The 15135-nt window shown below is 41.5% G+C and overlaps 1 protein-coding gene and 1 long non-coding RNA gene across 2 annotated transcripts; both read right to left on the bottom strand.

Annotated features, from left to right (window-relative positions):
* Positions 1–24: 24 nt before the first annotated feature.
* Positions 25–3365, bottom strand: LOC112487025 (uncharacterized). The gene is made up of 4 exons (XR_003049728.1): positions 2708–3365; positions 2359–2437; positions 2208–2235; positions 25–49 (listed from the first exon to the last, which is right to left on the bottom strand). It is a non-coding gene; the product is annotated as an uncharacterized LOC112487025 (long non-coding RNA).
* A 2392-nt stretch (positions 3366–5757) lies between these two features.
* Positions 5758–13764, bottom strand: whamm (WASP homolog associated with actin, golgi membranes and microtubules; the record flags this gene model as incomplete). Its single annotated transcript, XM_025055836.1, has 9 exons — positions 5758–7563; positions 7913–8055; positions 8225–8618; positions 9129–9224; positions 9295–9381; positions 9956–10140; positions 11120–11303; positions 12739–12908; positions 13542–13764. Coding segments are annotated over 9 exons (1629 nt in total), but the record flags the coding sequence as incomplete, so codon positions are not given.
* Between the last annotated feature and the right edge of the window lie 1371 nt (positions 13765–15135).

Here is a 15135-nt window from a genome sequence, read left to right on the forward strand (position 1 = left end):
CGTGAACCTTCCTTTTAAAAAAAACGCCTCTTGTGCACTTTTGTGACTCCTGTTCAATATTGTACAATAGAAAAAACAATTGTTAAAGTTTAGTTTAATAACAAACCTGAGTTACTGTGTGGTTATTTCTTTATTTGGGTTCAAATTAAGGTCATCTTTCACAACGCTTCACAGACGAAGACCAGAGTTTTCACTAATCCTCATTGGACTGGAGCAGTAAACTGACAAACGAGCTTCCTGCTGTCTCCAAAATCCTGAGGCCTTTTCTCCTGGATGATAATCCAACTGAATGCAGGGGAAGCCGACCTCCAGCATCACAGATGCCTCCTGTTGAGACTCCAGCACTGAAGCCGAACCACTTCCTCTGATGTTGTTTACACAGGACTATATATAGCTGTAATCCCCACACAGGTGTACAGCGAGGGATGATGGGGGATTAAATCACAAGTAAGTGACATATTTCACCAGGATTATGACAAGTAGGAATATGATAAATAGGCTTAGAAATGTGAGAAATTCCTGTAGCAGAGGGAACAGCTCATTTCTCCAAACACCACCGTCTGAACATTCCTTCCTGCAGCTCCAGAAATAAATCAACCAAATTAGTTTTTGACTTTTTTTTCCAGCTTTGATAGAAACGTGTAACTTATTTGAAGAAGCACAGAATGAAATCCAAGATTTTGTGTTTGGAGTAGAGATTATCTTTCAGAAATGAAAATAAAGGATGCTCACCACAGTCTCAGATTTAACTAAAGACTTAAATAGTTATACCATATATATATATATATATATAAAATTAGTACCAAAGGTCCACATCAGTCCCTTTATCTTCTGATATTCAGCCCATAGAACTTGTCAATACAATTTTTAAAATAAATTCTAAATATTAAATTAAATCGTGGGTTGTCTCTTTGCCAAGTACATTTTCTATTAAAGAAACCAAAACGTGAAATCTAACCTGTGTGAGAGCACGAAAATGACATCAAACCAAACGTCCAAAGTTGTGGAGCAGAAGGACATCCAAAATTGAAAAAGACGGCTGCAACGGCCAAAATTGTGGAAAAGGATCGCAAACTGGACGTCAAAATTGTATGTTGCAGTTATATAAACTGCCAGTGGGGTCTTAATTGAAAAAAATTACAAATGTTCCTATGAGACTAGTTTATGGCCACCCTGGGAAATTAAGGACAGCAAACAGGTCGGTATGGAACCAAGAGGAAGTGCTACAACAGCTCTGTACCCAGTACTAAAGACCCCTGTCTTCAGAGATGAGAAACAACATGTCAGTCCAGCCTTGGTTCAACATCTGGTCCCCAACACACACACACACACATCCAGAATAGACAAACTTGAAAGTACAGACTGGAGAAATTCTGCTGCTACTCTCCTCAGCTGTGTCACACACATTATGGTTTACTTTAGACTGAACAGTGGTAATTATGTTGGCTTAATGTCGACCGACAACTCGCCATTTTTAGATGCAAGATTTTAGTAAAAAGGTAAGACAGACAGGACAGAACAGCATGGCAGCTGGGGGGAAAAAAATGTCACGACAGGAAGCCATGTTAGACCAAGATCAGCTCAGCGGCTGGGATAGAACAGACGTAGTGTCACTTACCTTGCATGTCAAATTTTAATTAAAAAAAAAAAAAAAAAACACAACACAATTAATAATAATGAGCTTTCTTTATTTCTGATTCTGAATGTCTAAGGACAGGGACAGATGGAGGCTGACAGGACAGCCATCCAGAGAGGAAGACAACTTAAAGTTTTGGACTCACCCTTTGTCGACTGCACCTAAAAAGTAATAATTGTTACTGCGCACAGAACGTCTTCACACTTACTGACTGGAACTGCTGAGCTAAAAAACCACTCCAGTCACTCACACACTTCAAGGCCACGTCACTCTGAACCACCATGGTCCCAAATCAAACCCACACACGCAGCAGTTCCACATCCACACCATTAGAAAATAGGGACCAGAATCACAACAACTGTGAGCAGCGAGCCGTCCATCTGTAAGACTTCACTGACTGACTGACTAACCATCCCAAAAAATCAGAAAGGAAACAAACCAGACCAAAGACAGGGGTCCATTTGCTCAAACACAAATACATACAACTGAGAACAGCAGCGGTGCGGCGACCACACAGACTGAAATGATCATTTAAAAAAAATAAATAAATAAAAAAAACAACAGTCCTTACTGTGTTGAAGATCTTAGGGACAAACAATCTGGAAAATAAAGCAGAGGAATCATGTTAAGACCTGATGTTTGGGCATTAGCACAACATTTGTCAAATCAAGATTTCCTATATTTAATAGAAAACCAGAGTTTGACTCTACAGATCACCTCACCTTGTCTTTCAGTTTCAGGAGTAAACTTTGACACTGGACAACTTTGACCTGGTCTCCTTGTGCAGAAATCCCAGTGTATCTGTTCATTTTAAACATCGTTGATTAGAACATTAATATAATGTAAACAGTTAAAAAAAAACACTAAATTGGTAAAATGTGATTAAATGACAAAACACATTCTCCAAACAAACTCCACGTGACCACGTGGATCCGCCATTTTAAATTAACTTTGGCAAAGGATTTAAATGCATTTTCTTTCCCTTCAAGTGAAGGCTAAGCTACCCAGCTAATGCTAATAAACTGAGCCCAAACGCCAACAGTTGGGAATAAAGGTCCAAAAGTAACCTACCTCTCTAACTGAGCCTTTCACACGGACCAGGTAGAGCCGCCATTAATAACTTCGTTCACCTGCGGCTTTTAAAGCACGCGGTGAACGTTTACGGCGTCTGACGTCACACGCCGCGACCGTGGAGGAAGGAGGAAGATGACGATGACGACTCGTTTTTTTAGTCAGGCGGAACCTCAGCATAATATGTTTAATGTTCAAAACAGTAGACAACTGTCAATTTTGTTTTGTTTTGTTTTTTTTCGTCTGTATTTTAGTCGGGGCGTTTTCGGGTGTAGTGGACATTTTTAAAAGGCGCGCCCGTATGTGGTGTCTGTCTCTAGGCAACCATGACAGCACTACACGCATGCGCAGACACGCAGAGGAGCGTTAGTGAGTGACAGCCGTGTGTATTTGACATTTACAAGGAAATACGGAACAAATCACGTCCCTTATTAACGTTTATTCGTTAAAGAAAAGACGATTTTAAGGGACGGATAAAAACCCGAATAGATAATGTATTTTTTTTATATCAAAATGAATTTGGACTCAGCTAAATTGAGTTAAATGCCCCCAAATAGCTGAACATTACAAATAAACCAGGATAAAATTCATTGTAGGTATAGATACATGGTCAGCTCAAAAATAGCTAATAAAAGAGGCTAACAAAAAGTAACATCAATGTTTCCAATAAGTTCCTAAAATCTTGTCAGAAGATAACTACTGTGTTAGCAAAGATGGTGCTAAGAGTTTAGGAGATGACAGCTTGAAAACTGTACAAACAACTGGTAAAAAAAAAATATATAAATATATATAAACAGCTCAGAAGAGCCTAATGTTAGCTACAACTAGCAGCTACGCCCAGAAAGAAAACTCTACCTTGACATAGTTAAATTATTTTACTATTATAACCTTCCAGAAAGAAAACTCTACCTTGACATAGTCAAATAGTGAAAATTTGTCAAAACCTTTAGGGAACTTTAATTCTCTGGTTGTAAAAAATAAACATGATATTTTTAATTACAATTTTTTTTTTTTACAAACAAATGTTTGGAAATAGGGAAAACAAAACCACAGAAACAATGTTGAGGAGCAGCTGTGGGGAATCTGCCCTTGTGTTTTCTCTGCTCTTCACTGCTGTACGTCTGTGACTGGTGACGAGTGGGCGAAATGCTGTAACATAATTAAAACTACATTGCTTTGTGGGTGTGGGTGTGTGTGTCAGACAGAGAGAGACACACACAGAGAGAGAGAGAGAGAGAGAGAGAGAGAGAGAGAGACTGCACTGTAGGACACAACCACTGAGACTCCTGTTACCATAGGAACAGGCTGTGGAATCTCATGTTGTTATTAAATAGTCGGCTTTTTCCAAAGAGCTGCCACACGTCTTCCCCAAGGTTACATCAGCAATTTTAACGTGTCAAAAAAGAAGCTGCAGAAAAGCCCCCGGTGACAGCAGCGGAGACGTCACGTCACACCGTAGAACCGCTGTGAAGTCCAAGTCAACAGGAAGTACTTAAAGAGTTCCATGATTTATATGCGAGTTGGGTGTCTTTTGGTCTATAATGTCAGTCAGTAGTTCCTCGATGATTCCACTGTTTCAGTCAGAGCTCCACGTCTTCTTCAAGACAACAGAAAGACTCATGAGACACGGAGGCAGAGTGGTTACCATCCTTCACTCTAACCATGAGTGTGAATGTACGTGTCTCTTTATGGGGCCCTGTGAGGGGCTGGGGAACTGTCTGGACCAATGGTTCTCAAACTGGGGTTACCAGCACAACTAGTGGTACTGTAGCTCCTTCTTATGGCAGGTGAAGGCACCTGATCCCTACTAGAATTAGGTTCCTCAATTGGGAATTTATATGTAAGTAAAGGGCTCCTTCACTGTACAGTGTAGTAGGCTAATAATCTAATTAGGATTAGGTCTAATTAGATGATCTACAGTGCGGAAAGATTAAGAACAGCTGGTCTAAAGTTGATTCTTATTCATGAAATTAGTCACAATAACATTTTAAACATATATATATACAGTATACATATATAGTTTGTTATATATAAACTAAAGGACTAGAGTCATGTTTAAATATACAAACCAAAACCCTTTCTGAAACCAGCTCGACTGGTGTTCCTCAGTCTTCAAACCCACCTGTGATGGAGGTGGTTCCATCCAGTTCTTATACAGGGTCTATGATTCACACTGAGCTGGATAAACCTGACAACAACTGGCTGCAGATTTCTGAGCTGTCACTGCAGGAGAAATGTGTGAAAGGGAGCGAGCGGCAAACACAGAGAGGGAGGAAGATGACAATGTGACTCATCCCACGTGGGCTCACCAATCACTGAAGAACACTCACAGTTGTTCACAGCCCAGATGGAGATGATGTGACGCATTTGCAGATGAGGTTGTTCCAGGTACAGCTCAGATGCAGAGATTCAGAGGCGGCATGTGAAGAAATGCCCCGAACGTATTCCGGTATTTTTGTTTCACATCTTCATTTATTATTGAAGGCAGAAGCAGAAGTGTTTTAGCCTCAGATGTCGTCGCAACTCATCTGAAACTCACTGGAGAGAAACAACATTTCACGAGAAAAACTCAAGATATTAAAAAAAACCAGAGCAGGTGATGTTTTGTTCTACACATTTAATTTTTTTTTTTTTAAAGTTACAGCTCTTTCAGATTTTTGGTCAATCTTTGGTACAAATTGTGCACATCGTTGCTAATTTTATGATATTTTGTTGCAGTTAGAGGCATTTTTGGACATTTTAAATGTTTTCTTATAAAAGTCATAGTAATCTTTCATAGTATGTCACTCTGCGTCAATTTTTCCACAAAACAAGTTTTTGGTATTTTTGGTACAGATGTTGTACAGATTATGTTAATGCATTTTTGGACATATATTTTTGGATTTATGGACTAACTAAAATATATTTTAAAAAAAACAATATTTTGTGCAATAGAATATTTTTTGCATTTTACTGGAAATAAACTAAAATTATAATTAAAATGAAGAATGAATGAATGATCGGTTGAAGCTGGTTTGACGGCCACGGGGTTGAACAACAACAAATGTGGATTTTATTTAAATGCGTCTTTTTATTAGTGTACGTGGTCTTCTGTAAATCGACAAAGAAAAACAACTGACAAGTGTTGAACTCTACAGCAGTTCGCAGTACTGCGCAGTAAGTTTGCACAGTACTGTGTATGAACAGATTCTCAGAGTAATTACCAACTGGATCAACTGACGATGACAATCAACCACAGTAACGTGTTACACTTTAAGGCAATTAGATCATAAGGTTTGTTGAAAGGGTTAACGGTTACAGAAACATGGTGGACTAAAGATAAGACACGTGGACATACAGTGGTACATGAACAACAATAGTGAGAGAGAAAGCCTTAAAAACACCACATCACGTGACAACAGGTCGGTGTAGACAAATAACAGCAGTAAATCCACTCTTCACACACACACACTCACACACACACACACACTCAGTGTGACACAGCCCTTGATGGAGAAAACCAGGTGTATTTAAACGCAGCAGAGCTGAGACTCAGACGGCTGCGTCGTCGTGTCAGTGCAGGTGTGTGTCGTCTGATGTGAAGTACATGGGGTTTTTTTTTTTTTTTTACCTTCCCAGACTCAGAGCTCTGCAGACACGACTTCAGCTACTTTTTCTCCTTCCACAGGCAGTGCATCAAAACATTCAGTTTGGGATTTCTAAAAAAATAAATAAATAAAATTTCAGGGCAGCTACTGCAGTTGATGTACTTTATGTCAAACATTCAAGTTCTTCTACAATAAAAAAATTGATGTAAATCCAGGTTTTAATCGAGGGATACTACTGGTACTTGAACACAGCTGCAGTGCTGTGTGTTTCTTTACTTTGGGTCGTCCTCATTTAAATATGTGCAGTATTTTAACATCAAGGACAAAGACAGGAGCGAGATTTACCGTAGGATTTGTCCTACGGTAAATCGAGCGGTTAAAAACCCCCAGCTCTCAATACGCTAACGCAGTGTTTCCCAAACTTTTTTTCTGGGGACCCATATTTTAAAAGTCACAAACATTCACGACCCAAGTCAATAGACATTATTCATAAACTCCTGGGAAACATGATGCGAGACGACCCCCCAAAAAAAATCTCTTGCGTCCCACCTGAGGGTTGCGACCCTGTCTTTGGGAAACAACTCGCTGACTCGTGGGATGAGTCAACTCGCTTCCAATGGAATATGGCACGCTGATCATAAGTGTACCACTGCTGTTAATGCTTGAATAATAACAAGCCTCCAGTCACTAGGTGGCAGCAACTCATACAGTGGTTTGTACAGATAAAAATATACATGTTATCAGGTTCTCAATGGTATTTCAATTTGTGGGGGTGTGGGTCGTCAAAAGAAGATTGCTGATAAAAATGAAACCTGTCGACTCTGTGTTGTTGAACGTTGTCAATAAAACTGGAGGGAGGGACAGCAGAACAGATGATCTGGTAAAGTCGACTAATAATAATAATAATAATAAAAAACGTCTTCATTTATGACACACTCGTCTGGTTTTCTCTCACTTCAACTTCTCACGGCTGTGAAACGTGATTGTTGGTAAGAGTCTGGTTTTCAGTCAGAGGGAAACTAAAACCTGTGTTTTTAGATTTTGTCTCTAATTTGGCAGAAAATATAAAATAAAGACGCAGCAGCAGCAGCAGCAGCAGCAGCAGCAGTAAACCGTCTCCTCTCAGATGTCCCACTCTGTGCCCTGCGTGTCCTCGTCTTCCTCGTCGGAGTCTGCGGACACCTTCTTCATCCTCATCATGGCGGCTTTGATGCTTCGTTCCAGCTCGTTGTCTCCACTGCTCTGGCTCTCAGGTGGACCGGGAACCACCTAAAGAATATTTTTAAAAAATATATAAGTATGCAATAACTAGCTCAAGGACAAGTAGACTTTAAGCTGAATATTAGTTGAATTAGAGTTTTATAAATCTTTTTTGCATACATGCTTTAAAAATTGGCGTCCAAAAAATGTCTAAATTTGAGTGTGCTGAGTTTTTAGAAGCTCGTAAAATGTACAAGAAAAATTACAGGAAGGAAAATACTTCACGAGAAAATAAAATTATGTTCTCTGCTTTATCTCAACCTGATTTAAACATAAAGTTCATCTGGAGAGAAAGTTCAAGCAATAGTTTAACCATCTGCTTGAAGAAGGTTGCGTGTTCGACACCCTCGTGCCTCACCTTCTTCAGAATGACGCCCTGTCGAATGGCAGACATCAGGTTGCTTCTTGCATCCTCAGCAGGTGGCGCTGTCTTGTGAGTGGGGGCCTTTCGTAGCTGGAGCTGTCCTCTCTGCAGTGAAGCCAGCACTTCATCCATTGTTCCTGGAGAAAACAGTTCAAGGACAGAACTGATGGCTCCACAGATGACATTTAAATTTTCACTTCACTTCGGCTTTTAAAGAGACAGGGGACAGGGGACAGGGGACAGGAGGTGAACGCCTCGTGTGGTCTAAACATGACAGAAATGTTTAAAAAAAAAAAATTCTCTCACCTATGTTCTGTTTGAGCGTGTTCCTGGCTGGAAAAGGAGTCTCCTGTTTGTCACTCAGAGCCTTGGGTGTGTCCTCAGAGGAGTCGAGGACAGGAGGGAGCAGCAGCGGTGGTGGTGGTGGTGGAGGAGGAGGAGGAGGAAGAGGCGGTGGTGGAGGAGGAGGAGGAGGCGCAGTGGGAGCAGCACAGAAGATCTGAACGGTGACATCTTTAACCCGAGGTTTCTTGGGTGTTTTTTTGCGTCTGGGTTCAGAACAGACAGACAGAGGAGGGACGTCCAGCCCGGACAGAGACGGTCCCAGGCTGATGATGGACAGTGGCTGTGACGAGTCGGGGACTTCTGATGGTGACGACCACGAACAAGGAGCTTTAAGGTTGTACTGACCCTGACGTTTCTATGACAACGACCAAGAAGGAACAACAACAGAACATCAGTGATCAAAGACGTTGTTACGTTTACAAATATAAACTGATTATTTATCACCGGGGAAGGTTTGAAGAAAAGACAACAGCCGGCGTCCTGTCAGATCAGAATGCACCATCAGAATAGTGTACAGGTCACTCAAAATGACAGTCATCGGCTGATTATATGCTATCATAAAAATATGTGCGCTCATAACGTGGGAGGATATTAACTATGGATTGTCATACTTTTATTAAATACACAGAAATGCTAAATTGCGTGCATGTGCGCAGCAGGTAGTGCCTACTATTCTGATGGCGTATCCTGATCTGTCAGGACACCATGACTGAGAAACATAAAATAACTTGAATTAATTTAATTAAAATTACATTTTTCAAGCTTTTTTCCAATCGTTGAAATTTCTAAAAAAAAAACAAAAAAAACAACAAGCATTTCTTTTTAGCATTTTGATGAAGAATCCCATCGCCATGGAAACCCTCACCTGTCTGAAAGATCTTAATCTGTTCAGAGTCCTCTCTCGCTCCTGGTCCACCCACTCCTTTCTCCTCTGATCCTCTTCTTTCTTTTGCTCCCGTTTCTACAGACAACAAACGGAGGTCAGAATCATGGCGAGGACAACTGGACTCAGGTTTGTTGCTGTGACGTACCAGGTGAACCTGATGGTGTTGGGTGTAGACGTCAGTCATCTGCTTGGCTGCCTGTGTCTTCTGCTCTCTTGCTTCCATGCACTGATCCTGCAGACACACACACATATGGTCAATAATTGACCAATAATCTGTGTGATGATATTTTAATGGTCCATCAGTGCAAAATTTAGCCGATTTCTCATTCTGCTCCAGAAATGTATTTTTAAAATCCTTTGGTTTCTTAAGCGACTCGTTCTAAAATGTCCTTGTACAAATTCTTAAGAAAACCTCAGACACCGGGGGGCAGGAGAGTGAACAGAGTGAAGAAAACTGTTTTTTCTCAATTGGTCGTCTGCTCCATAAATACATTAAAATAACGTCTCTGCCACTGAAAATATTCCAAACAAAACAAAAAAACAATTATCAAATGAAAATTAAGTCAGCTAAAAATATATAGTATTTAAAGAAAAATATGTAATTACTAGCCAGAAAAGCTAAATGTTAGACAAAAATATTCAAGGAGGATCTCAAGACTCAGAGAGGTTAGGATTATCTTAGCCAAATCTTGGTCAAATTAAGCCCAGAAAAATCTCGTTAGCCAGTAATATCGTAGACCTAGCTTTGTGTTAGCCAGAAAAGCTAATTTACATGAGACTGTTTTGAGGTTCGTTCTGGCCCACACCTTTTTGCTGCGTAGATAAGCTCTTCGAGCACAGATGGCGCCTCTCTTAGCTTCTAAGGAGTGCAGGTGTCTTCTGTGCTGATGGACGGCTGCAGAGTCTCCGTGCTGCGGGCCTGTGTGGACCATGCTCTGCAGCTCCTCCTGGTCTTCACAAACATCATAGTAGACCACCTCCTCCTTCAGTTCTGGAACACAAACAAGGGTCCGGCCACTCACTACACAAGAAGATCCTACAGTTCAAAGTATTAGATAATTCATCTAAACCGGGCAGATCCAAAGTCTGGCCCGTGGGCCAATTGCAGACCATGTTCAAATTTCCACCGGCCCCCAGCCTCTGTCATAAACATCAATACTATACGAACTAGCAGCACTGTTGTATAAAACACAGTTATATATAAAATACAACACAGTTGTACAAAATAAGCTTTTTTGTAATTCACCACAAGATGGCAGCAGACCTGTGGCCGCGCTCTAGCCACCAAACCTGTCATTTTATGTGCTCTCCAAGGATGAAAGCTCCAGTGACTTTAGTAAAAACGTGTTGATGTTTATTTTTGTTCAGTGTCAAGAAATTTACAAAACATTTGATTTGCGTTGATAATTTCATTAAATTGTTCATTTGCATTTAATGTCAATGGTTGAAAGAAGATCAGTCTGAATGGTCGGCCCACACACACACACTTAGTGTCATTTGGTGCTATGGTTGAAAGAAGATCAGTCTGAATGGTTGGCCCACACACACTTAGTGTCATTTGGTGCTGTAGTACCACCTCCCACTGACAAAAAATGTCTGTCTGTTTTGGTTGGTTGGTTGTTAATCCTGACACGTGTTGCCAAACACACACACACACACAATTAAACACACACACACACATTCTACCTCCCAGGAGGAGCAATTAGGGAAATATTTACCTGCTTAAAGAGTTCCTCAGAGAAAAGCCCATTCACAACAGACCAAACAGACAGACTGACTGACTGACTGACTGACAGACTGACTGACTGACTGACTGCAGTCTAATCCAATCAGATGCGGCTCAGATATGTGAAATTTTTTTTCACCATTGGGCCGTGTCAGTGTTTGTGCATTCAGAACAAAAGTGACACGTGTGGTTGCAGCCTCAGGCGTGTCCTACACAGTACTGCAGTACTGTGTACTACTGTTACCTTTAATCTGTCGTCGCACCGTCTCTATCTGAGCCACCAGCAGCTGCTCCTCATTCTTTAAAATGTCAAACTTGGTGTCGTACAGTTCCAGCTGGGTTTCGTAGAACTGCAGCTCCAACTGGTCCACGCTGGTCATGTGTTCCTGGTCTTGCGTCTGGTTCTGGACTCCGGACAGGCCTCTGAGCTGCAGCACAACAAGAACAATCTGAGTCAGACCCTGGGGGCCTTCTTATAAATTGACAGTACTGTATGGTTTTAATATACCTAAATATACTAAATGTACTCTTCCTAATTAATATTACACACGCTGATTTTTTTTAATATTACGTATATTCTTGAGTACAAGTCAAAATTTTTTAAAGTAGCTTTCTGGATTCTCGACTTATATTCCAAAGTGTCTTATATCAAAAATGCTATCCACATCATCTATGGCCACCGGAGGGCACTGTTTACAATTGTCAAAATAAAAATGCCGCTACGGCACCACCAATAAAAAAAAAGTCATTTAAGGGCAGTGGTGGCTTAGTGGTTAAGGAAGCGGACTTGGGTTCAAGTTCGAGTCCACCAGCTGCCAAGTTACCACTGAGGTGCTCTGAGCAAGGCACCGTCCCCACACACTGCTCCCGGGCACTGACTTTGGTGATGGGTTAAAAGCAGAGGTTGTGTGCAGTGGAGTGCAGTGCAGTGTGTGCTGTGTCACAATGACAAGTAGTTCACTTTCACTTTCCTTAATTACTGCTTTCTAAAAGAAGGGAAAAGATGCTAACTGTGAGTCTGACGCTCCTGTGGAGGAGCCGGAGCTTCAACTTCTGAAGTTGGTGGAATTTGTTAAAGCAACACAGAAAATGAAAGATTTCAGTGGTGCTAAAAAAAAAAAAAGAAAAAAAAATCTTTCAACAATCTTTTCTCAAATTCTCTGCAAATGTTGAATGAGGTCTGAACTGTTAGTGATGAGCAACGGTTTTGAAGTAATTAGATTAGAATTAAATTAAGTTTGTTAGATTCAGACACAGAAACAGAAGGAAAAAAAGAATAATTTGATATTCTGCAGCCGTAGCACCAGACTCAGCAGAGAGTGAAGCTGCTGCAGGAAGGTGAGTAGGTGTGAGTTCACAGATCTCATCATCAAACCTCCTGCTGCTGCCTCTGTGCTGCTCTGGGTTTATTTCACTGCTGCCAGGACCCTGTTTTTTTGTTCTTTAAAGCATAATTGGATGAAAAACGCAGTCATGCCGAGACATTTAAAAGAACTTTCTCTCCTCTCTTCTCTGAATAAGTCAAATTGTCACAGTGCAGCGCCTGTCAGTTTTACAAAAACACTGTGATCCATTAAAAATAATTATGTTCCTGTGTTTGCAGATGACTGCGTGCTTCAAGTTCTCAGTATAAAATTTTCACAGAGTTATTAAACCGGTTTAGTTTCTGCAGGATCACGGGCATTTTCTGTCTTATATTTAGGTGATGGGACCACAGCTACTGTAGCTAAAAGACCCAGCAGAGCTAATAGGCAGCCTGCCACATCCAAGAACAGAACGAGGCGTAAGTCACGACACAGTGTTAGCTACAGCAGAGGCCAACAACACAATGTGGGATTTCCTATAAACGGATCGCACGCAAACCTTCTCTCTGATACGGCCTTTCTTTCGGTTGAGACACATCTCTGCTGCTCTCATGTGCTGCAGTGTTTCTTTGGCCAGCAGGAAGCGGAGTTTCTCCAGTCGAGGAACTGCAGCCTTCCAGGCGGCCGCACCGAAGCGGCACCGATCCACCTCCATTTGTTTCAACATACCTGGAACAGGAACGCAGAGAGAAAATAGAAATTCACTCTAAGAAAGAGAGCATTTTTACATTTATAATACATTTAGTATATATATATTTAGTATATATGTAGTATTCACAATCAATATTGACCCTGTGTTTTACTTCTGATCAGTAGCCTGGGCACCTCAACACAAATGATGGACAAGCAGCCCAAAAGCCCCAACTCATGTTTTACTACTGAGTAGTCCAGTAACTTTATACTGAGAGTCCAGTCTAGTATTTGTTTTTCAAAGTTGCTTTTTCCTGTTGGGGGCGCAAGAGTGCTTCGGGAGAGATACAAAATAAGTAATGAGAAAATTTGATTTATATTTTCTCTCATTTGAAATTCAAATTTCAACTCTTATAATGGCCATTTGCATCTGTTGGTGTTTATGCACGTGTGTAAATGTAAATGAGGGGTGTGTGTATGTGAGTCAGAGAAGGGCGGGGTGGGGGGCAGTTGTAGACTTGCTCCTTGAATGGAGGCCAACACCGTCAGACTTTGTAAACCCTGTCTGAGCAGAGACTTTAACCCGTCTTTGTTGTCTATTGTCTGTAGGACTTAAACGACTGACAGTGAACTTACACTTCATTTAACTGGACGTAAACACGCAGCGTGTACCTGCTAGAGCCTTTGAAGTCTGTGCAAAGTAGGTGACGGTGATGTCCTGAATGGAAGCGACCGCATCTTCAGCTTTCCTCCTCCACTCCTCCGCCTCCTTCTCCAGGACAGCTATTCTCTTTGGACCCAGGTCTTCAAACTCCAAAGACTTCTGCAGAGAACCAAAGACCAAAGAGACCAGATTATGTTGTGATGAATCAACTATAGACCTGCCAGGCAGAATGTTCCATAGTTCAGGTTAAGGAAGGATTCTGGTTCCATTATTGGTGCCACTTATCAATTCTCTTATTGACAACAAATAACATGCAAGAACGACATGAGGGAATCTACGTATAATTTGCAAATCATACTTAAGAAAGTATGCTGTCTCTCGATACTCTGAGATGACAAATGTCTTGTCGAGCAGCCACTTGGTGCTTCACACAGACTTCGATCTGATCTGAAAAGTTGGTTTAAACCAGCAGTAGGGTTGTGCTGCGCTACCACTGAGGTGTGCGTTTTTCTGCTTATCTTCTGGGTGTGTCTTTTCTAAGAGGAGAGTTCACTGACAGAGGAGACTTGGCCTGGTCTGTCATATGGAAATCTGAGAGTTCCTCAAATCTTTTTATCAGAACCCACCTCTGTTCCCTCTCTTCCCTTTCACCCTCACCAACTACAGCCAATTACCAGGTCGCACACATTCCTGTCTTATGAAAGATGATGTGTGTTGTCATTGAAGGTTCAAAGACGGACGGGGTGGGTATGGAGGGGTGGGGGGTTTGGGGGAGGTAGGTTACTGGAAAGTAAAAAGACACTTTCGAGAATTTTCACTTGAGCCCTCACATGAAAGCCCTTTTTCTGCTCAAAGTCAAGGCTATGGGAGACGGGTCGTGTTTAGGAAGACTTTGATGGTGATGGACGGAGAGAATGAGAAGTGAAGAAGAAAGGAATGAGGGGGAGATGGGAGGGGGCTTGAGGGAGGAGGACGGCCGATCGACAGGGTCTAGGTAATTAACAGCAAGCTCTTTAATTAATGCTGGTGTTCATTGTGCCAGAAGGAATGCGACAATTATGCCATTAGAACTTCCTAATGGGGAGAGAAGTGAGGAGGCGGGGTGGTTAACGGAAGACATGCAAAAGAGAAGGATGAAAGAGTGAAAGAACTGAAGGAAGAGAGAAAGAAGGAGGGAGTGTGAGAGGGAAGGGACACAAAATGGAAAAGGGAAAACAATCGCCACAAAAGAGGAGCTGCGAGGCAGACGGGGAGCGTATTAGTCCAGAACAGTGACAGAGCAGATTAGCATCAAACAAGAAAGGCCATAGATATATGTGTGTGTGTGTGTGTGTTTCATCAGGGATACAGAGGACATATTCATTCCAAAGACGCCACCAAGGTGGATGGAACTTTGATGATGCAGAAACTGGCAAAGAGAAAACCTACTGTGTCTCTACAGTGTGAGTGTGTATGTGTCTGAAAGTAAGTGTGTGTTCTATGTGTGTGTGCTTTGCTGAATCTGCGTAGGCTCCTGTTTCAAGTGTCAGTGCAGGTAGGCAGAGGAGGAAGTGGAAGAGATGGAGGAGGAGGAGGAGGAGGTGGAAGAATAGGTGGAGGAGA

This window comes from Cynoglossus semilaevis, chromosome 5, assembly GCF_000523025.1.
Source record: "Cynoglossus semilaevis isolate Cse_v1.0 chromosome 5, Cse_v1.0, whole genome shotgun sequence".
NCBI lineage: Eukaryota > Metazoa > Chordata > Actinopteri > Pleuronectiformes > Cynoglossidae > Cynoglossus > Cynoglossus semilaevis.